The 23,784-nt window shown below is 44.7% G+C and overlaps 1 protein-coding gene across 5 annotated transcripts in view; it reads left to right on the top strand.

The window, feature by feature from the left end:
- Positions 1–23,784, top strand: part of PIKFYVE (phosphoinositide kinase, FYVE-type zinc finger containing) — a 284,611-nt gene that overhangs the window by 45,483 nt on the left and 215,344 nt on the right. For all 5 annotated transcript variants that reach the window (XM_073646326.1, XM_073646322.1, XM_073646325.1 and 2 more), the window contains exons 4-9: positions 752–867; positions 952–1,123; positions 4,305–4,509; positions 5,261–5,350; positions 10,524–10,662; positions 12,561–12,718. In XM_073646326.1, coding sequence (XP_073502427.1) covers positions 752–867; positions 952–1,123; positions 4,305–4,509; positions 5,261–5,350; positions 10,524–10,662; positions 12,561–12,718 — 880 coding nt within the window. The remainder of the gene's footprint in view (positions 1–751; positions 868–951; positions 1,124–4,304; positions 4,510–5,260; positions 5,351–10,523; positions 10,663–12,560; positions 12,719–23,784) is intronic.

Raw genomic sequence — 23,784 nt, 5'->3', positions numbered from 1 at the left:
GTGGTCACGTGCTGACTAGACAAGCGCAGTCTCACTCAATGCAAGTCTATTAAGCGATGTCGGACACGTCTAGTTGGAATGTGACCGGAAGTATGCAAATTACTTGTTGTCACATGATCACTCGCTCCTGTCATCGGCATCGAAGTGCGCTGTGAGGATTCTATCTGAACTTTCACAAGTCTGCAATGATGTTGTGATCTGCAGACATGGATCTTAAGGCCGGACAAGCCCTTTAAGTGTAAGCGTTATTTAAAGTCTTATACAATGTTTTCAGTGTATGCAGAATAAGAGTCTGTGCACACATTAATTATTTGGTGCAGACATTTCTACATCTCTTGGCGGGAAAAATGCAGTGGCCAGAACGTGTGTTTTTTACTTGCGTTTTTGGTGCAGATTTTTCTCCGCTCATCAATATCGGTGAAGCCTGCAGCAAAAATGCTGAAAGAATTGACATGCTGCAAATATAAATCTGCCCCAAATCTGCAAGGAAAAAATAAGCAGCATGTGCATGAGACTTCAGGAATCCCATTCACTTTGCTGAAATCAGGAAACCCTTTAGGTTTTGTGATTGATCTGACGTGAAAAAATGCAACGTGTGAACAACAGCCTAATTGTATTTTACGTGATAACCCAACTATAAGTTGCATACCATTTTGACACTCAACACAGTCCTGAAAAACACCACTCTCCTTCATGAACATGAATATGTGGTCGCTATTAGTCAGTTTTATTAGCTGTGATTTTATTTTAGAAAGCAGAAGAAAGCCGGAGCCTCCCCTGGGTCATGATCCTCGCACGGCTGTGCAGCTGCGCAGTCTGAGCACCGTGGTCAAGCGCCTAAAGGAGATTATGGAAGGAAAGAGTCAGGTAACGCTCTGTTATTCCACAAGTGACTGACTCAATGGGGAGTGAATACTTGGGGGATATGACAAGCGTCACTTTCTTCTCCAGGACACAGACTTGAAGCAGTATTGGATGCCTGATAGCCAATGTAAGGAGTGCTACGACTGCAATGAAAAATTCACCACTTTCCGGCGGAGGCACCACTGTCGACTTTGTGGCCAGATTTTCTGTAGCCGTTGCTGCAATCAGGAAATTCCAGGCAAATTCATGGGATATACAGGTTGGCATGAGTCACCAAGCAGTGGCCTAGCAAAATGGACTGAAAAGGCAGGAAAATCCCCTGAAAGTGCCCAATATGTGCCAGTAAAAGATAATATTATAGGGTTGATATAATAAGAAATTAAGAAATTAGTAATAATCATATTAGCATAGAAAGCAGAATAACTGTCAAATAAAAAAAAATGATATGACACTATGCTAGTGAGCAGCTTTTATAGCTAGTCAGACGGCCATCTCCCAGGGCCCTCAGGTGTGGTCCTGCACATACTGCAGGTAGTATTCAGATGTGTGCCTCACAACAGCACCACCATTTATTATGGCCACATCTCCACAACCTTCCATATTGATAGCATTGGACGCAAGTGACAGCCATGCATGATTCCCCTTGTAGTGGTTACAGTAGGCCTAACCTCTTGCCAAGTTTCTTCTTTGAACCTTACTCATTATTATAATTTGTAAGCTGCATTTCTCATACCTTTCAGTTTAAAGAAAATTAGTCAGTAGGTTTCACCCTTATAAGCCATCTATATGGGCATGTAGGTCATGAAGCTGAATAATATCTTTGTTCTAATGTCTAATTCCAGAGAAATCTACATTTTTTTTTATATACAGTTGTGCTCAAAAGTTTACATACCCCGGCAGATTTTTTCCTTTCTTGGCCTTGTTTCAGAGAATATGAATGATAACAAAAAAACTTTTTTTCTCCACTCATGGTTATTGGTTGGGTGAAGCCATTTATTGTCAAACTACTGTGTTTTCGCTTTTAAAATCGTAGTGACAACCAAAAACATCCAAATGACCCTGATCAAAAGTTCACATACCCCAGTTCTTAATACCGTGTATTGCCCCCTCTAACAACAATGACAGCTTGAAGTCTTTTGTGGTAGTTGTGGATGAGGTTCTTTAATTTCTCAGATGGTAAAGCTGCCCATTCTTCTTATCAAAAAGCCTCCAGTTCCTGTAAATTCCTGGGCTGTCTAGCATGAACTGTGCGCTTGAGATCTCCCCAGAGTGTCTCAATGATATTGAGGTCAGAAGACTGAGATGGCCACTCCAGAACCTTCGCTTTGTTTTGCTGTAGCCTGTGGCCTTGTGTTTTGGATCGTTGTTATGTTGGAACGTCCAAGTACATCCCATGCATAGCTTCCGGGCTGATGAGTCCAAATTTGCCTCCAGTATTTGCTGATAACCTGCTGCATTCATCTTTCCTTCAAATTTTACCAAGTTTCCTGTGCCTTTGTAGCTCACACATCCCCAAAACATCAGTGATCCACCTTTACTGTAGGAATGGTGTTCCTTTCACCATAGGCCTTGTTGACCTCTCTCCAAATGTAACATTTATGGTTGTGGCCTAAAAGTTAAATTTTGGTCTCATCACTCCAAATTACCTTGTTCCAGAAGTTTTGAGGCTTGTCTCTGTGTGCTGTTTGACGTATTGTAGGCGAGATACTTTGTGGCATTTGGGCAGTAATGGCTTTCTTCTGGCACCTCAACCATGCAGCCCATTTTCTTCAAGTGCCTCCTTATTGTGCATCTTGAAACAGCCACACTGCTAGTTTTCAGAGAGTCCTGAATTTCTGCTGATGTTATTTGTGGGTTTTTCTTTGAATCCTGAACAATTTTCCTGGCAGTTGTGGCCGAAATTTTTGCTGGTCTACCTGACCATGGTTTGGTTTTTACAGAGCCCCTGATTTTCCTTTTGTTAATCACAGTTTGAACGCTGCTGACTGGCATTATCAATACCTTGGATATTTTTTTGTATCCTTTTACAGTTCAACTACCTTTTCCCGTAGATCTGTTGACAATTTTTTGCTTTCCCCATGACGCACAAAACACAAACGTCAGTGGCTGGATAAAAGATACAAGAGTCTGTCTGAATCCCAGAAACTCACTCAGCTTTTATACACACACACTAATTACAAACAAACAGGTCACAGGTGAGGTTGTTACCTTTAGTAGCCATTCAAACCAATTTTTTTTTTATCATTCATATTCTTTGAAACAAGGCCAAGAAAGGAAAAATTCTGCCGGGGTATGTAAACTTTTGAGCACAACTTTATAATTGAGATGCTTAAAGGGAACCTGTCACCAGGAAAAAGCATTATTAACCTGCGGATATGGGGTTAATTTGCATAGCATTACTAACCTGTTAATGAACTCTATTCCTCTCCAGCAGCAGCATTTGGTTTTAGTCACGGGGTCAGCACTGGTTGTCACCGCTTTGAGAATAGAGAACGGCAGCTGTAACCAGGGCTGTGGAGTCAGAGTCGTGCAGTCAGAGCCCATTTTGGTGGAGTCGGTATAAAATGGACCAACTCCGACTCCTAAAATATATAATAAATTGGGTACAGTAGTTTAATGCAGTTTGTGGGGAATATTTTTTTCATAAGAATTTGGGAAAGTTATGGAAATTTCCTATAAATGTCTGTCCTATTCCTTATCTAAGGGTCTAGACTTTTAGTTGAGATGAATCTGTGCTACAGTAAATTTATCACTTAAACATGAGCCATGTATGAGGGAGTCGGAGTTTGGTTTCGGTGTCATGGAAATTGAGGAGCCTTGGCTGTAACCGCCGCCCATGGTACTGACTGACAGCCCGCCCCAATGCAGAGGGAGTGTCAGTTAGGGCCAGGGGCGCGTGACTGAAACCGAATGCTCCTGGTGGGGAATAAAGTTAATTTTCTCCCCGCAGCTTTCGGCTATGTGCAGGCGCCAGGTAGGTTAGTAATGCTATTAACCTGCAGGTTAATAGTGTTTTTTTTCTGGTGTTTCCTTTAAGATCTACAGGCAGCCCCTAATCTGCATGAGAATCTGCCTCCAGAGATTATTTTAAATGAAATGTTGTATTACCTAAGTGAGGCATGTAATGACTGACAGCCTGCTCTCCTGATCTACATGTCTCACACTGGGAACTCCCCCTTTTCATTTAAGATAATGGCTCATTTACATATAAGAAACAAATGGATATCTCTGGAATAAGACATCGGATCACAGATATCAAGGAGTCATTTTATTCAGCTTCTTTTGACCTGTATGCCCATATAGATGACTTAAGAAGGTTGATCCTCCTGACAGATTCCCTTTAAATATACAGTATTTTAGTACTATAGATGAAAAGCTTGTGATGTTCCATTTTGCTGGTATATGTGCTTTGGTGAAATACTGATTTTCTGCACATTAAGGTGATTTGCGGGCTTGTACCTACTGCTGCAAGATTGCCGTAAACTATGCACATTCCACTGACGGCCATACGTTTGGAGAAGATTTGAATTCACTCTCCGACTCCTGCTCTCTGTCTGTTTTGGACCCTGGGGAACCTCGTACTCCAGTTGGAGGAAGAAAGTCTAGTCGCAATATTTTTTTAGAGGAGGATCTGGCTTGGCAAAGGTAATAATATTTCCTAAGAAGTCCATGAATGGTTATCGGCCTTCTACAGAAAGAGGAACTACCCGCTGGTCACGTGTGCTAGCTTATAATCCACTCAGCTTTGTGTGTGGGGTGGAATTCTTGCTATTTTCACTGCTGGAAAGTTGATCAGAAACAATGCACAGTATTTTTCACTGCTCCCTACTGAATTTCCTAAAATATTTCCTTCAGAAAGCGTTTTTTTTCCTTTAAATACAAACATTCTAAAATGTAAGTTCTTTTTTTGGAGTTGTCTAAACTTGTGTGGGCTGAGATCCTGCTGTGCCGCTGCCTTGCCACTGACACCATTTGGGTTTGATTACATTACTAATCTAATGTGTTGATAAAATGTGATCTTTGAACCTCCTTCTACCTGCAGGCTTTTTTCAGATTAGTAGGAGATGCCCATAGGTAGGAGGAGGTTTGCTGTGGTCTGGTTCATTGGCCATGGACTATTGACCTGACTTTTGGCCCTAAGTCCTGCAAATTTTTTCTCCATTCTAATCGTACAAAATAGTGTAGTGGTAAAGTATTCTACCTTCTGTGGCAGTTTCTGAATTCTTCAGACTTCACTACTCAATGTTTTTCTCCACTTTTTGCTGTCAGCGATTCACCACTTCTTGCTTCCAAAGTGGTACTGGACCTAAACTTGTTGTGAGCAAACCCAATATCCTCTGAAGCTGTAAATTCTGAATTACTGACTGTTAGTAATGGTTTCTTTTCTGTATCTCAGCCTTGTTCACCAGGAATCATCAAAGCCATCACTATCAACACGTCTCGCTTCCGTGCAAGAAGATGGCGGGAAATCTCCAGCCAGAAACAGGTAAATTATCAATGAAAATGTTTAAATATTATTGTTCCCTTTTTGTAAAGTATTTCCCCAAACTCCATCAGCAAATCCTTCATTCAGTAGTTGTATCCCAAAGTTTATCTGTCATTTTGAAATATATTTCAAGTGTGAATCCCTAACTGCAGATGAGTGATCTTCTGGTACAAGCTTTCTCTGCTTCTGATATTCCTGTGAGATTGTATCTGCTGTTCTACACTCTTCATTATAGCCAGTGTATTGTTATTTACAGCCATGGCCGAAAGTGTTGGCACCCTTGAAATTGTTCCAGAAAATGAAGTATTTCTCCCAGAAAATTATTGCAAGTACACATGTTTTGTTATACACACGTTTATTTTCTTTGTGCGTATTACAACACAAAAAAACTGAGAAAAAAAGGCAAATAGGACAGAATTTCACACAAAAGCCCAAAAATAAGTTGGACAAAATTGTTGGCACCCTCAATTTAATATTTTGTTGAAAACCCTTTGGAATAAATAATTGCAATCATTAGCTTTTTATAGCCACCAACAAGCTTCTTACACCTCTCAACTGGAATTTTGGGCCACTCTTCTTTTGCAAACTGCTTCAGGTCTCTCATTTGAAGGGTGCCTTCTCCTAACAGCAATTTTAGGATCTTTCCACAGGTGTTCAAGGGAATTTAGATCTGGACTCATTGCTGGCCACTTAAGAACTCCCCAGCACTTTGTTTCCATCCTTTTTTAGGGGGTTCTTGAAGTATGTTTGGGGTTATTGTCCTGCTGGAAGACCCATGACCTAGGACGCAAACCAAATTTTCAAACAGTGGGCACTACATTGCCAACCAAAATCCTTTGGTAATCCTCAGATTTCATGATGCCTTCCACACAGTCAAGGCATCCAGTGCCATAGGCAGCAAAATAGCAAGTAGAATGATGTGCTTTACCAAATAAGTCTATCTTAGTCTCAACTGTCCACAAGATGCTTTCCCAGAAGGATTTTGTCTTACTCATGTGCATTTTGGCAAACTGCAGTCTAGCTTTTTTATGTCTGAGTCAGCAGTGAAGTCCTCCTGGATCTCCTGCCATTGCGTTTAATTTCAGTCAAATGTCGACAGATAGTTAATGCTGGCACTGATGCACCCTGAGCCTACAGGACAGCTTAAATTTCTTTGGAACTTGACTGGGGCTGCTTATCCACCATCTGGACTATCCTGTGTTGCAACCTTTCATCAATTTTTCCAATACGTACCTCCGGAAAGCACCTCCGGAAAGCACCATTAGAGGTAGTTCTTCCTTGACCTATACTGGGACAAGATCACAGAGAGATTAAAAGGCACCTCCCACCTCCACCCTCCAGTATTTTTCCTGTCTTTACAGGGGATAGTAACATGAGAGGTTGCCCCTAGAATCAAGATATCCTGTGGAGCTTCGTTGTACGGACTCAGGTGGATCGGGGGGAGGGGGGGGGGTGTAAGGGTCTTGGCCTTCCATTCCCTCTGTCTAGCAGTCTGGGGATGACACCTCCCTGGATAGAGGTCCCTCAGCCATCAGTTGCTGTACCAGTACAGGCTCGGTTTGGGGGGGGGGGGGGTCTCGGCCTTCCCTTCCCCCTGTCAAGTGGTCCGTGGCTGACACCTCTTTAAGAGAGATCCCTCAGCCAACAGCCAGCCTATGCTTCATCTGCAGTAATGCAGCATTCCTGATGTGACACCGCTCCCTTCCATGGTGGGCTCTCGGCATTACCAGCTCCCCCTGTTCCTCTAACGGGTGTGGAGCCAGCACAGGTAAGTGCACGTTGTAATGTTGTCTTGAAGGGCTAGGCCTCTGGGCTGATGCTAGCCTCATGCCTTTATGCTAAAGCTAGGCCTAGAACCTCATGTTCTGAGGTTTGTTTTTCAAAAACGCAGCTAGGCCTTGGACCTATAGGCTAAAGTTAATGCCTTATAGGGCTTTGTGCCTCTGGCTTTGGAGCCTTGTGCCTCGGGACGCCTGCATTGTGCCTTGTACCTTGTGTTGCCGGCCTACCATTTCACACTTTGTCTCTGGCCTCAACTCTGGCTATAAAGTCCTCATGTATTTGGACCCAGATCCAGCTTCCTTTGCCTCATTCTCTGCATCTGGGCTTAGTTATAGGAACAACTATGCTCGGACTGGCCTAGTATTTTAGTATTTTTCTGTTTGGAACAGCAGTCTTAGCTACTGCCCTTAAGTGCTAAAGTCAGGAATGTGTTGTAGTTATGGTTGTAGGGAGACACATGTCTATTGAGTTCATCCTATAACATGACAAACTACCCGGGAGTAGTAAATCCCATGCGATAGATGCTAATCATGCTGGGGGAAAGTATCCTTCCCATCTCCACATATGGCAATCGGTCTAGTTTCCTTGATTAGCATCCTGTTAATAGATTCTAGTCCCATAATCTGTAATATTCTATTTATCAAGGAGGGTATTACGACCCTCTTTGTACTTTGTCGTGAATCAACAGTACGTCATCATATGGCATACTCTCACTACTCTTACATCAGTCAGGGCTCCTACAATAAGGAATCAGTATCCAGGGCTCTTACAGTTGAGAACCCATAGTCCCACTGCCTCACAGTAGATAATCTCCCTCTGTGATGGAAGACACTTTCTTTCCTCTAGCTCTAGAGGAGGGTCTCTGTCATCGTTGCAGTCTGGTGTACAAATATCACTGAGAAGATCTCGTGTTGTTTCTTAGTTTATTTGCACACGGTAGTGGGATCACCTTCAGGCATTTATTTTCTCCAGGCTGAGCCCAAGTTTGATAACTGGTCCTGGTTGTAAAAAACATTGACATATAATGTCTGCTCTAATGGCGTGCGTGCCACAACCGAGGGTAAGGACACTTATTTAGGCCACTTCCATCAATTCCAGAGTCCAGACTCCATGTGTGGATAACTTTGGCACCACAGGAGTGATGATCTACGCTTCCCTATCAGGGGTTCTGATGAGGAACCCAGCATTGTTAATGGCAGGAGATGTTATCTGCCACACTGCATATTTCCTTAGTTTCATTACCTGAGGCCTAAAGATCTAAGGATTCATAATAGACGGCTGTGAAATACTGTATGTGTAATGTATAAACATCCCAATGCTTGCCCATTTATCTATATACTAACAGTTATTGTTTGATCTTCCAGCAATCCAGGGCCTCTGTTCTGCAGGACTCCTTGTGCTATGGTAAGCTGGTCTGTAACCAGGGTTCTATCTGAAGCCTTGAGGACCGGTGAAGGAACAGTCCTGTGCTATTGAGTCCTGTGCCTGAAACAGTATCAAAATATGTAAATTAATATATATATATATATATATATATATATATATATATATATATATATATATATATATATATATATATATATATATATATATATATATATATATATATATATATATATATATATACACACATACACCCTAAGTCAAATTATAAATAAATATATAAAGTGAAAAAGTGCATAAAGAGATTAGTGCATACAAAAATACACTTGCAGGTGTACCAGAAGAACAAAGGTAGTGCAATAATTGTAATTACATCTTATGCATCCCATTTAGCAAGTGCTAACAACAAGACATGTCAGGTGGATGCATAGAAATAAAAGCACAGAAGTAATGTGTACACCTCAAAAGAGATTACTTACATAATGACCACCAAGGAAATAGCAAGGGGAGATATGCCGTCCTAAACCCCGTCTTTGCAGATTTCTTTAATTGTCCATAGTTCTTCTGACCTTTCAGATCATTTCTATATCTAACCTGGTTCTTGCCTGGGACTTTGGTTCTTGGCGCTTCTGTACCCACCCTGGTGCTATTACTTTGATACTACAATGGTGCTGTATGGAGGGACATATTGGAAAATGGGAATTAGACCTAGCGATAATTCAGTTTCCAAGTAGTCCCTCAGGACAACACTCTTAGTTTCCCTCCCTTATGTTTATCTTTAGGCTTGCGCGAGATCGGTCTTGTTGCAGATAATTCATCCATCAAGTCACCATGGCTTGAGATCGAGATGGAACAGTTAAAGGGTTTCTTACTTACGAGTTTATAGTGGCTCGTATAGACTATTTGCATCCATCCTTCTGTGGTACTTTGAAAAACACTGGATGGTGGATGTGGGAGGGGCCTTCTAATCTCTCTGTGATCCTGTCCCACTATAGGATGAGGAAGGACAACCTCCAATGGTCTGGTCCTGAGGGACTACTTGGAAACCAAATTACCGCTAGGTCTAATTCCCTTTTTCTTTGCCGTCCACGTCCTGAGAGATTAGTTACTGTGCCATGGCTTGTAAACTTCTTGATTATGTTGCGCACCTTGGTCAAAGGAACATCAAGGTCTCTGGAGATGTATTTGTAACTTTGAGATTGATATTTTTCAATCATTTTAGTTGTCAAGTCCTCAGACAGTTCTCTTCTCCTTTTTCTGTTCTCAATGTTTTGTGTGGTACATACATACACACAATGCAAATATTGAGTTCACTTCTCACCTTTTTATCTGGTTTCTGGTGTGATTTTCACATTGCCCACACCTGCTACTTGCCACAGGTAAGTTTGAAGGAGTATCACATTCTTGAAACAAAGTTGTTTACCCACAATTTTGGAAAGGTGCCAACAAGTTTTGTCCGCCACATTTGTTGGGTTTTGTGTGAAATGATGTCCAATTTGCCTTTTTTTCTCCTTTTTTTCTGTGGTGTTCCAAAGGAAATAAAAGTGTATCACAAAATGTTTAATTGCAATAATTTTCTGCTAGAAATACTTCATTTTCTGGAACAATTTCAAGGGTGCCAACACTTTCGGCCATGGCTGTATTTATTTGCCTTAATTAACAAAAAGAACTGAAGCGTGCTGTTTAGCATAAGCATTACACCAGCTTTAGTTTAGCAGTGGTTACGTCTTGATGATTTCAGGCATTATTCCTTTGTTGTTCTGGTGGTTTGGATGATGCATGTGGACTGCAGTATACAAATAGTATCACAGATGTTTGCATTGTTCATGTTATAAGGCTTAGAAGTGCAGACATCGTTGCACAACATTACTATTTCCCAATGTAGTACGTGACTGCATATATCTCGACAAGAGTGCGGAGATCTGAGTGGTCACCCAGGTAAACAGCCTTTAAAAAAATAATTTTAAAATCTTGAAATGGATTTTTTTTCTCTTTTAATTATCTCTAGGTCTGCCAGTATTACTAACCTGTCACTAGACCGTTCTGGCTCTCCCATGGTCCCATCCTATGAATCATCGGTGAGCCCCCAGGCCTCTCGCACTTACCTGAAGAATGACACTAATGAGGAGGAGAGGAAGATACTTCTGGTATAACATTCCCCTTAGCGTTACACACATGGACTTTATAACAATTTAATAACATATTTAATATGCCAGTTCAGCGCTTCTTGTGCCTAGCACATATTTTAAAGAGCAGAGACACAGGAACACTTTTTTAATTTTATACCAGTGCTGTCTAATGCAGTTTATAGTTGCAGAATTTTTTAGTACTGAATTAAAGTATAGCCCAGCCTTACCCAAAACGGATACAAACTACATTTTCCCCTTCCTAACCAGGAATATTTTCAGGTTTGATCACACGTATGCTTTTAATGGTTGTAATTTTTTTCTCGTTTAGACATTCAAATAATTTCTTCACTTTTTTTCGTGATACTCGGGGCTTAATTTTTATGTCACTTTTTATATTCCTTTTTTTTCTGATCTCATAAGGAAATGGAAAGTAGGTGTCTATTTCCACTTTTTTTATTTTAACCACAAAGGACAGCTAGAGCATTTTAAATTGCGATCCCCTTTCTGTGGAACTTATTTATATATTGGTCATATTTTTTTGACAGGGCCAGGGCTGGAAGCAGCGATTCACATTGACAGTGTCTTCATGTACAGAATGTGCCCCCCAAAAGATCTAAAAGACATTTTGACATGTTAATACATTTTTTTTTTATTGCTGATTTTCACTGGTGTATTCGCCCCAGTTACAGAGGAATTTCGGCCTCCTGCCTGCATAGCAGAGCTGACTGGGTCTCCTTCTACCCAGCAGCTCCTGTCCTCCTCCCCCCCCCCCCCCCCCCCATCCTACAACCAGCTCTGCGTCTTCACGTTCATGGATCCCTTCGGGGCTTGTGTCCAAATTCCCCCCATGCTTATGCGCCAACGGGCCATAGACTATAATGGTGCCGGCAGAATGAAAATGCACATCAGAGTCCACAATTTCTGGGTGTGTATGCCTACTATCTACTACACCTGAGTGTCCACCTCCAGTAGGCTTAAACGCCTAAAAATGATGTACATCAGAGCACACATTTACTCTGCCTGCACCATTATAGTCTATGGCCCGTCGGCTCACCCCACTTTCCAGATCAAGCACTGTCTGAATGCTTCCTGCCTGTGTGCGTATGCTTACTGCCTTGCCTGGCTGCGTGCACACTCAGTGGCTGTGCATGTCCTCTGCCGTCTTCTCTCTACTGACATCACTCATACACTAATACACGTAGAAGTGTGGAGAAGGCGGAGAGCAAATGCGTCTCCTGAGTTTACTCCGTCACCAAATAGGCGATGAACTCCACTGCCACCATTGGTATTGTTAAAGATGGTGGGTTGGGGTGAGAACGTGCCTGGCCACTATGTGTGCACACCACAGTGTCTGGGCACAGGCAATACGCATGCCCACACAGGCAGCATTCAGACAGTGCTAGCTCAGGGAAGTGAGCACTATCAATCAGAAGAGGAGGAAGGTCCCCAATATGCAAATGAGGAGGCGTAACGTTGTACCAAGCTATTGGCCACACCAAAGGTGCACTGAAGCCCCCTCATCTGCATTCAAATTATGTTAGTTCCTCAGGCACGGTACCAGTGACAGGCTCAGTTCTAGCATGATTTTTATAGGGGTAAGTCCCCTACAACACTGTATAGCCCATTTAAAATGTATTTTGGGGGTGATTGACTCCTTTTATGAAACCAGATTGCTGCCTAGTAGATGGGGCAAATCTTTAAGTCCTGGCCAGCCTAATGGGGTCTAACAGCTGGGAAACTTGATACTTGATTGTGCATTGCTGATTTACAAAAGTCCCCCCTCCCCAACCAAAGCACAAGGGTTGTTTTAACCTTTTAAGGACAGGATGTTGTTGTGACTAACGTGCTGTTCTACAAGACCAAAAAGACCTGATGTATAAGATAACAATTGTTCATAGCTTCTTTTATTCTGTAAGGATTCTGTGCAGCTGAAGGAACTGTGGAAGAAGATCTGTCACCACAGCAGTGGCATGGAATTTCAGGATCACCGCTACTGGCTGCGTACTCACCCTAACTGCATAGTGGGCAAGGAGCTGGTCAACTGGCTGATTAGAAATGGGCACGTCACCACTAGGTACAATTCTGTGCGTTATACTGTGGTTTTAGACCAGCAAGGAGATCACATTTGAACTGAATCGTGCAATGGTCAGAACAATATTTTAGAGATTATATTGGTTTTACAAGGTCAGTGAGTCAGAAAAAAACCACAAAAATAATATTTTAGGGAGTGCAAAAATAAAAGGCTAATAAGTGAAAACCTATCTCTGCAATTTGTTTACACATTTATCTCAACTGGGACAAAGGCTCTAATTTATTAGAACTATGGTGGTATTAAAATGTTATGCGGCAAAGTGGTCAGTAGAGAGGATGCGAACCGATGTGTGTGCTTTGTGGTTCGTATATTTCATCTCTGTTTGACATAGTTATATATATTGTAGTGATTCGCTCTCAGGTAGGCATTAGAGCTCATATGTCCAAACAATGTGACGTTTATTTCCATTGGTTGCACAGCACCGAAGAACAAAACCATTAACACAAAATCTCTAGCCTTGTCAAGGTACTAACTACACAAATTAGACCATGGTTACTCATAACTGCTGAGCTAGTCCCAGTCCAGTCAAACAAAACGGCTATAGGCAGCACCGTGGCTCAGTGGTTAGCACTGCCTTGCAGCCTTGCAGCGCTGGGATCCTGGGTTCAAATCCCACCAAGGACAACATCTGCAAGGAGTTTGTATGTTCTTCCACATGTTTGTGTGGGTTTCCCCTGGGTTCTCCGGTTTCCTCCCACACTCCAAAAGACATACTGATAGGGAATTTAGATTGTGAGCCTCAATGGGGACAGTGCCAATATTGTCTGTGAAGCGCTGTGGATTTAATGGCGCTATATAAGTGAGCAAAATACACCAAGGTTACTTACCGGTAGCCGGTTTTTCCTGAACCCATGACAGCACACCTTGAGAGAGGGATCCACCCCACCAAGGACAGGAAACCGTCTGAAATAAAAGGGCGATACATTGATTACAGAGCATTGAGAGGACCTCCAGAAAAGGTTAGACACACAACCTACACCTACAATATACACTGCTCAAAAAAATAAAGGGAACACTCAAATAACACATCCTAGATCTGAATGAATGAAATATTCTGAATACTTTGTTCTGTACAAAGTTGAATGTGCTGACAACAAAATCACACAAAAATCATCAATGGAAATCAAATTTATTAACCAATGGAGGCCTGGATTTGGAGTCACCCCCAAAATTAAAGTGGAAAAACACATTACAGGCTGATCCAACTTTGATATAATGTCCTTAAAACAAGTCAAAATGAGTCTCAGTATTGTGTGTGGCCTCCACCTGCCTGTTTGACCTCCCTACAACGCCTGGGAATGCTCCTGATGAGGTTGCTGATGGTCTCCTGTGAGATCTCCCAGACCTGGACTAAAGCATCCGCCAACTCCTGGACAGTCTGTGGTGCAACGTGACATTGGTGGATGAAGCGAGACATGATGTCCCAGATGTGCTCAATCGGATTGAGGTCTGGGGAACGGACGGGTCAATCCATAGCTTCAATGCCTTCATCTTGCATGAACTGCTGTCACACTCCAGCCACATGATGTCTGGCATTGTCCTGAATTAGGAGGAACCCAGGACCAACCGCACCAGCATATGGTCTCACAAGGGGTCTGAGGATCTCATCTCGGTACCTAATGGCAGTCAGTCTACCTCTGGCGAGCACATGGAGGGTTGTGCGGCCCTCCAAAGAAATGCCACCCCACACCATTACTGACCCACTGCCAAACCGGTCATGCTGAAGGATGTTGCAGGCAGCAGATCGCTCTCCACGGCGTCTCCAGATTCTGTCACGACTGTCGCATTTGCTCAGTGTGAACCTGCTTTCATCTGAGAAGAGCACAGGGTGCCAGTGGCGACTTTGCCAATCCTGGTGTTCTGTGGCAAATACGAAGTGTCCTGCACGGTGTTAGGCTGTGAGCACAACCCCCATCTGTGGATATCGGGCCCTCATACCACCCTCATGGAGTCTGTTTCTATCCATTTGTGCGGACACATGCACATTTGTGGCCTGCTGGAGGTCCTTTTGCAGGGCTCTGGCAGTGTTCCTCCCTTGAACAAAGGCGGAGGTAGCGGTCCTGCTGCTGGGTTGTTGCACTCCTACGGCCCCCTCCACGTCTCCTGGTGTACTGGCCTGTCTCCTGGTAGCGCCTCCAGCCTCTGGACACTACGCTGACAGACACCGCAAACCTTCTTGCCACAGCTTGCATTGATGTGCCATCCAGGATGAGCTGCATTACCTGAGCAACTTCTGTAGGTTGCAGAGTCCATTTCATGCTACCACAAGTGTGAAAGCACAACCAACATTCAGAAGTGACCAAAACATCAGCCAGAAAGCATTGGCACGGAGATCTGGTCTGTGGTCCCCACCTGCAGAACCACTCTTTTATTGAGGGTGTCTTGATAATTGCCAATAATTTCCATCTATTGTCTATTCCATTTGCACAACAGCATGTGAAATTGATTGTCAATCAGTGTCGCTTCTTAAGTGGACAGTTTGATTTCACAGAAGTTTGATTTACTTGGAGTTATATTCTGTTGTTTAAGTGTTCCCTTTATTTTTTTGAGCAGTGTATATAAGCACCCCAAACATAAAGTGCACACCAGGGCGTGAGAAAAAACAGGAGGGGGAAACTACAGGTGCTGTTATGGGTTCAGGAAAAACCAGCTACCGGTAAGTAACCTTGGTGTTTTCCCCTCACCCATGACAGCACACCTTGAGAGAATTTTGGAGAAAATGAGCACCCTAGGGAGGGACCACCGCCTGAAGTACCCTTCTCCCAAAGGTGAGGTCAGAGGATAGATCCAACCTATAGTGCTTGTAGAAGGCGGATGGTGCAGTCCAAGTAGCAGCTTTATATATCTGGACAATTGAGACGTCTGCTCTCTCCGCCCAGGAGGTTGCTACAGCTCTGGTGGAATGAGCTTTAATACCGTCCGGCGCCAAAACTCCTGTAGATATGTAAGCTAGATAAATGGCCTTCCTGAGCCACCTAGAAATAGTCCCCTTTGACACCACCTGACCTTTCCTACTCCCCTGAAAGCCCATAAACAAGGAGTGGTCCTTCCTCCATTGACTAGTCATGTCTATGTACTGTAGCAAAGCTCTTCTAAAATCCAGGTTGTGGAATCTAACCTCCCCGGGGATTTTTGGATTGCTGCAGAATGAGGGAAGCACAGTCTCTTGATTACAGTGGAATCTGAACACTACTTTCGGAAGGTATGCTGGATCTGGACGTAGGATGATCCGGTCATCATGAATTTGGGTGTACGGGGGATCAACAGAAAGGGCCTGCAGGTCACTCACCCTACGGGCTGATTTTAGGGCCACTAGGAGAATGGTTTTAAGGGTGAGGATCTTTGGTGTGATAACCAGCAGGGGTTCAAATGGGTCGCCAGAGAGTGCATTTAAGACCAAATTCAGGTCCCAGGGAGGAACTCTGAGAGTCCGAACTGGTTTAGATCTGGAACAGAATTTAATGAATCTAGAGACCCACCTATTCCCCGCCAGGTTGCAATTATAGAGCGCCCCTAGAGCGGACACCTGAACTTTAAGTGTTCCTGTAGCCACCCCCAGTTCACATCCCTTCTGCAAAATCTCTAGGACATCTTTAATTGGAGGTTTATCTGATAATGGGGAATCTATGAAATCCAGGATTTTTCCCCAGATTCTGCTATAAATCTTAGTTGTTATCGGCTTTCTACTGCCCAATAGGGTGGAAACTAGGCCTGGTGAAAACCCCCAATTACTCAGTAACATCCTCTCAAATTCAAAGCCGCCAGATGTAAACCTTTGGCTTGTGCATGGAATACCGGCCCCTGGATGAGAAGGTCCGGCCTGTCCGGCAGGACCCAGGGATCCGAGACCGACATTAGACGAAGCAGGGAGAACCAGGGTCTTTTTGGCCAAAAAGGGGCTATTAGATTTATTCTTGCCCCCTCCTCCCGAATTTTCCTCACAACTGCTGGGATCATTACTATCTACTATCGGTGGAAAAGCATAGGCCTTCCTAAACTTCCAGGGAATCTGGAGAGTGTCTACAGCATAGGGATTCTCTGTCGGGTCTAGTGAACAGAATATCTCCACCTTCCTGTTTGCCCTGGTGGCGAACAAATCTATGTCCGGTGACCCCTATAGTTGGATAATCTGCTGGAAGATTATCAGGTTTAGGGCCTCCTTGTCTTAAAGTGTGGCGACTGAGAAAATCTGCCTTTGAATTTTCTATCCCCCGGATGTAAAGAGCACTGAGGGATGGGAGATGCTATTCCGCTAGTTGCTGGATTCTGTTTGCCACTACCATCAGGGAGTGTGATCTTGTTCCTCCCTGGTGATTTATGTAAGCCACTGTTGTCCGATTGTCGGACCTGACCTGGACATGGTGACCCTGAATGTGGGGAAGGAAGTCTATCAGGGATTTCTCCACTGCCCAAAGTTCTTTTAGGTTCGATGATGCCCCTATTTTGTGATGTAACCAGTGCCCCTGAACTCTGAGATCTGCTAGATGACCCCCCCACCCCAGCTGGAGCCACTCACATCTGTTGTGATTATATGGTTTACTGGTCTGGACCACTGCAAGCCTGAGGTAACATTTTCCCTGTTTGTCCACCATGAGAGGGAGTCTACCGTCTCTAAGGAAAGAGTCTTTTTTTCTAAATTTCCGTTGAAGGATCTTTGTGCTGACAGGACCTCCCATTGAAGAAGCCTTATATGACCTTGGGCCCATTTGACTGCTGGGAGACAGGACGTCATGGAGCCCAGTGAGGGACATTGCTCCTTTCAAGGACATCACTGGAGACTCCATGGCCCTTGTGACCAAGTTGATTATTTTGCAAACCTTCTCTTCTGAGAGGAAGCAGGCTTGGAGTTGAGAATTTAGGGTCAAGCCCAGAAAGATTTGAGTCCTTGAGGGGGATAGTTTTGATTTTTGAGCATTTATCAACCATCCTAGCTGATGTAAAGCTATCTTGACCTTTAGAAGTTGAGAGAAATAGTAGTCTTCTGATCTCCCTATTACCAAAAAGTCATCTAAGCAGGGAACAATCACCACGTTTTTGATTCGGAGAAAAGCTGTCACCTCCGCTATCACCTTTGTAAACACTCTCAGAGCTATTGAGAGACCAAAAGGTAGGGCAGTAAATTGGAAAAGTCTCAGTTCCCCCTGAATGAATAGGGCTACCCTTAGGCACTTCTGATAGTCTGGATGGATTGTAACGTGATAATAGGCATCTTTTAGGTCGAACTGCCATCAAACAATTGTGGTGTAGGTGTTTAACTGCTAAGTTCACTGATTCCATTTTAAAAGTCTGGTTCTCTATCCGCTGATATAGACTTTTGAGGTTGATAATGGTCCTTAACTAGGACCCATTTGTTTTTTTTATCACAAATAAAGGGGAATAAAATCCCCTTTCCTTTTGTGAATCCAAAACTTCATGAAGGACCTGTTTCTTTACTAAATCTAGTATCTCTGACTCTAGGGCTATCTGCTCCTCCCTGGACTTCCTCCTGGGGGTGATCATGAAAGTTCGGTGAGGGATTTGACTGAGGCTTATCTTTAGGCCACTCTTTACAATACTCAACACCCAGGGATTTGATGTAATGGCTTCCCAAGCTTGGATAAAATGGGATAGCCTTCCACCGACCTCTAGCCTGGCGTCATTGGGAAGATTTTTTAGTACTGGAGGATGGTCCTCCAAACATATAACCAGACTTTTTTTTTAGATCTGGGCTCCCATTTTTTTCTTTCTCTGGGAGGGCGACCCCGGTTAAATCTCTTCGTGTCCCCCGTGAACCCTGGGAAACCTCTCTTCCTATCCCCATCCTTCTCCAAAAGCTCACCCAGTTTTTGGCCGAATAAGAGTCACAAGGGAGGAAACATAACTTATGTTTTGACTGCAGGTCTCCTGGGCAACCCTTGAGCCACAGGGCTCGTCTGGCAGCATTAGATAAGTTTGCAGATCTGGCAGAGAGCTTAACAGAATCCGCTGAGGAGTCTGATGCTGCCTGCAGTAAAGCCCCCGTCTCACCTAGCGAGATCGCTAGCGAGATCGCTGCTGTGTCATGGTTTTGGTGACGCAACAGCGGCCTCACCAGCGATGTCGCTATGTGTGACACTTTGCAGCAATCAGGCCCCTGCTGTGAGGTCGCTGATCGCTGCAGAATGTCCTGGACCTTTTTTTGGTCGTTGCCCTCCCGCTGGTCAGCACACATCGCTGTGTGTGACCAGCGGGAGCAGCGATCAGGCTGGCAACCATGATAAACATCGGGTTACTAGGGGCGCACGCGCACTTAGTAACCTACTGTTTATCATGGTTCCGAGCCTGCTAAAGTGAGCGGTAACCTCCCGCTCACCGTAGCAGAGTGGTAACCATGATAAACAGCGAGTTACTAGGTGCGCGTGTGCCCCTAGTAACCCGCCGTTTATCATGGTTACCAGCCTGCTCCTGCTTCAGCAGGCTGGTAACCAGGAGCAGGACATCGTGGAAAGATTCTTTCCACGATGTCGCTGCTCCCCTGATCGTTGGTGAGCCTGCCTGTTTGACAGCTCACCAGCGACCACATAGCGACGCAGCAACGATCCCTGACAGGTCGTATCGTTGTCTGGATCGCATCAGCTTCGCTAAGCGTGACGGGGCCTTAAAGGTAGATTGGAGAGGATTTTATCTCTAGGTATCTTTTTATCCTTGAGCTGGTCTTCTAATTGTTGAAGCCACACCATGAGTGACCTAGCAACACAAGTGCCTGCTACCGCTGGCTTCAGGCCCCCTGCCGCAGCTTCCCAGGTGTGCTGTAAGAAGAAGTCTGCCTTTTTATCTAGAGCATTCTTTAGAATGCCCGAATCCTCCAGGGGTAGAGACGATTTTTTGGATGATCGGGCCACTTGTCCGTACCCTCAATATGGAAACAGGGCCTACCATTATCTGATGAAAAGGAGGATGATGACTCACTGAAACATGGATCTTCCGACTGGGAGGATGAATCAGTCGGAGGATATATCCTTATGGGATCTCTGTACGGATTATGGACCTCAAATTAGATGCAAAATCCGGAGTACTCTCCGCTATGGTCCTGTTAATACAGCTTGCACAAAGCTGTTTCTGCCAATCTATGGAAAGGGAACTTGGCATAAGACACAAACCCTGTGCTTCTGTTTGGCGCTACACTTCTTAGGCTCCTAAGGGATAAAGCACATAATAACTTTCCTTTACTATCCAGTGACATTCACGAAGATCACTCGCCCCTGAAGTCACAAAAGGGTACCGGATTTGGAGGCTGTGGCGGAACATAAGATGAATCCCTTCTGGATTGCCCTGAAGCGTCCAACACCTTACTCCTCCGGCTGCTGCTACGGTTGCTTGAGCGGCTGTCTGTGTGAGAGGTTTCAGACTGTTTCTTGCGCTGGCGTTGCTGAGTTGGAGGGGTCAGCTACTGCTGTTCCTGATTGTCCTGGTCTGCCATAGCTGCTACACCATGAGCTTGAGCATAAGCAGCGCTTGTCAGGAGAACCCCCCCCCCCCGACCTTAAATAGGGCACTTTCAGAACCTCCTCCGGCTCAAGTGCCCTCCCCCCTCCTGACGCCCGCCGGCCGAGGTTTAAAAAAACGGCTGGCGAGCGCTTACAGGGCGCCGCCATGTTGGATCCAGGTGCCGCCGCTCCCCCCCCCCCCCGACGTCACCGGGCACGCCTCTCCCAGTGTGCACCGCGCCGTGATGTCAGGCGCGTCACACCCGGAAGACGCCGCTCCAAGCATGCGGCCAGCAAGGAGCTTGCGGCAGGGGGAGGGCGGCGCAGCGATCTTCGGGGAGCTAGAGCCGCCCTCACCGCCTGCACTCGCTCGGACACGGCCCCAGGGAACCGTGGACAGCGCTTCTGGAGCCTGGAACCCGGTGCACAGGCCGGCGCCCGCTCTTCCACACCGGAACAGACCCAAGTACAGCATTATTTTCTTCCACGGACAGGTTCCCATCAAGGACAGGAAACCAACTGAAGCGAGGGAGAGGGACCTGCCTTTTATTTCAGACGGCCCTTTTATTCTGGCTCGTCTTTCTCTCCAGCTCCAATACAATCCACTCTGCTCAGCTTCTCAAAGCTGACTGCCTAAGGTGAACACCTAGCCTAGTTATATGCAGAGCCAGCCAGGTGCACCTAATCAGTACCTGTTGTGCTAGGATTTAACACTAGCCCACCTAAAATGATGTATGTAAAAATGCCGCAAACTAAGATTACTCTCAAAATTCTAAATGTTAATAGTTTGGTTTTTATCTTTTAACAAAATGCAAAGTAAGGGAACAAAAGTGCATCAGTATTTGACCACCCTTTGTCTTCAAAAGAGCATCAAAGCATCATTCTTCTAGGTACACTTAAACACAATTTTTGCATAAACTAGGCAGAGAGGTTCTTCCAGACATCTTGGCGAGCGAACCACAGATCTGTAGTTGTAGGCTCGTGCAAATCCTCCTTTCTCGGTTGCTGCCACCTGGAGGCTGACACTATTATTACATTGAAATGAAAATTGGCTCCTCCCCAGCAGACTATACCTTGCCTGCTAGCATCCGGCTTCCTCAGTTTTTTTTTCCTACTGACAGTTGGAGGCAGGTCTGACTCACGACTGTCTAAGTCGTTATTTAGGCGTTAACCGGCTCTTGTTTGTCTTTAAGATGGAATCTCTTTCAGGGTAACTGAGTGTAATTGTGCACTCTGTTTCACCCACTTAGTGACAGAGTACATGCTGTCCCTCCAGCACTTCTTCATTGGCAACACCTACTGCTAGGACTGCCGGTTAGTATCCAACCAGACAATGCCACAGTGGTGACTTAGACTCAGTGTCCCCACTGACAGTTGATATATCAGCTATGTGGGACATCACAAAGATCCTGGAATTGGCAGAGGACAGAATTCCTCTGATCGCAGCAGTTCATATACCGGACTAGATAATTGGGCGGCAGACTTTTTAAGTCGTCAGCAGATAGATACCGGAGAATGGGCTCTTCACCTGGAGGTGTTAAGTCAGATTTGCCAACAGTGGGGCATACCAGATGTTATGATGGTATCCAGGCTAATCCACAAGATGTCAAGGTTTGTTCCAAGATCCCGGGATTCGCAGGCCGTTGCGGTTGACGCACATGCAATCCCTTGGTCCCAGTTCTCGCTGTCGTACCTTTTTCCACCTCTACCTCTTCTACCCAGACTTCTCAAGAATATCATAGCAGAGGGGATTCTGGTGGCACTACACTGGCCTCGGAGCAACTAGTATTCAGACGTCCTCATCGATGTTCTGTGGAATGTTCTGTAACTTCCTGATCTTTTTTCTCATTGTCCATTCTTCCATCAGAATTTACACCGCTCAGTTTAAGCCGCGGTTTTGAGGGTGTCAGGTCTGTCAGTCAGTTTTTCAAACCATGATAAGGGCTCGAAAGCCCTCCTCACGCGTATCTACCATCGCACTTGGAAAGCATACTTTCATTGGTGTGAATCTACTAATAATTTTACAGTGTCTTTGCCTGCGCTGCGCTTTTTTTTGCAGTATGAGCAGCAGTCAGGGCTGGCGCTTAATTTCTATAAGGGTCACGTTTCTACCCTGGCTATTTTGTTTCAGAGGGATTTGGCCTTAGAATCACAGATCAGAACTTTTCTCCAGGGGGTTGGCACGTTCTAGATCTCCTTTCTGGCAGCCCATCAATTCCTGGGATCTTCGCCTGGTTTTGGAGGCTCTTCAGTTTCCACCAATTGAGCCCATCAAAGAGATGCTTCTTCTTTCCTATAAAGTAGCCTTCCTTAAAGCCATCACTTCCATCAGAAGGGTTTCAGAGCTGGCGGCTCTTTCCTGCCAAGCTCCTTACTTTGTTCTGCATCAGGATAAGGTTGAATTGAGACCAGTTCTGCCGTTCCTCCCTAAGGTAGTTTCAGCATTTCACATTAATGAGGACATTGTCTTGCCTTCATTTCATTCACCTGACGGCCCTCATAGGGGTCAGGCCGCTTCTAAAGCAACTATCATTTGCTGAATCAGAACAGCCATTATTCAAGCTTAAAAGCTGAAGGACAGGGCGCCCCCATTTTAAGATTAGGGCACACTCTGTGGGCGGTAGGAGCTTTTTGGTCAGTTCATCATTAGACATCACTCCTGCATCTCTGTAAGATAGCTATTTGGACATCAGTACATACCTGTTTTAAGATTTACAGGGTCCACCCCTTTGCCACGGCAGATGCAAGTCTTGGCAGGAAGATACTGCAGGCGGCAGTAGCTCATGCTTCCACTTGAGTGGCATCAGAAGGTTCTGTGGTAACAACAGAATATTTACTTTTTACCCACCCCAGGGACAGGTTTAGGACGTCCCATGGTTTCTGTGTCCCCCATTGAAGTAACCGAGAAATGTAGATTTTTAGTACTCACCGTAAAGTCTGTTCCTTGTTAGTCTTCATTGGGGGTCACCACACCCTCCGTTAGTTGCCTGGTTGGGCATGCATTTACGTTGTTTTTCTCTTGGGATGTAATTCACTTGAATTTCTTTCATGCTTTAATTATTTTTCTTTGCGTCTCCTCCTGCTGTCTCAGTAAAAGAAGGAAGCTGGATGCTAGCAGGCAAGGTATAGTCGCTGGGAGGGAGACCATTTTTGTTTCAATGTAATCATAGTGTAAGCCTCCAGGTGGCAGCAGACTATCCTATGGTTTCTGTGTCCCCCAATGAAGGCTAACGAGAAACAGATTTACGATGAGTACTAAAAATCTACACTTCTCTTTATGTAATCCCAGACAGACTTGATGATGTTGAGACCAGGGCTCTATGGGGACCACATCATCACTTCATCATCACTTCCAGGACTCCTTGTTCTTCAGAAATGTATCCTGCGTCCTGATAACAACCCCACACATACAGGCAATGCCATAAAAACTACATTCAGATTAAAGAAGAACAAGGAGTCCTGTAAGTGATTATTTGGCCCCACAGAGCCCTGATTTCAACATCGAGTCCTTCTGGGATTACATGAAGAGCCAGAAGGGTTTGCACAAGCCTACATCCACAGAAGATCTGTGGTTAGTTCTCCAAGATGTTGTGAACAATCTCC

Source organism: Phyllobates terribilis, unplaced genomic scaffold, assembly GCF_046119375.1.
Source record: "Phyllobates terribilis strain yellow unplaced genomic scaffold, ASM4611937v1 Scaffold_9__5_contigs__length_417890890, whole genome shotgun sequence".
In the NCBI taxonomy this organism is placed as follows: Eukaryota; Metazoa; Chordata; class Amphibia; order Anura; family Dendrobatidae; genus Phyllobates; species Phyllobates terribilis.
Note: the sequence above shows the minus strand (reverse complement) of the source record. Positions and strands in the feature narration are given on the sequence as shown.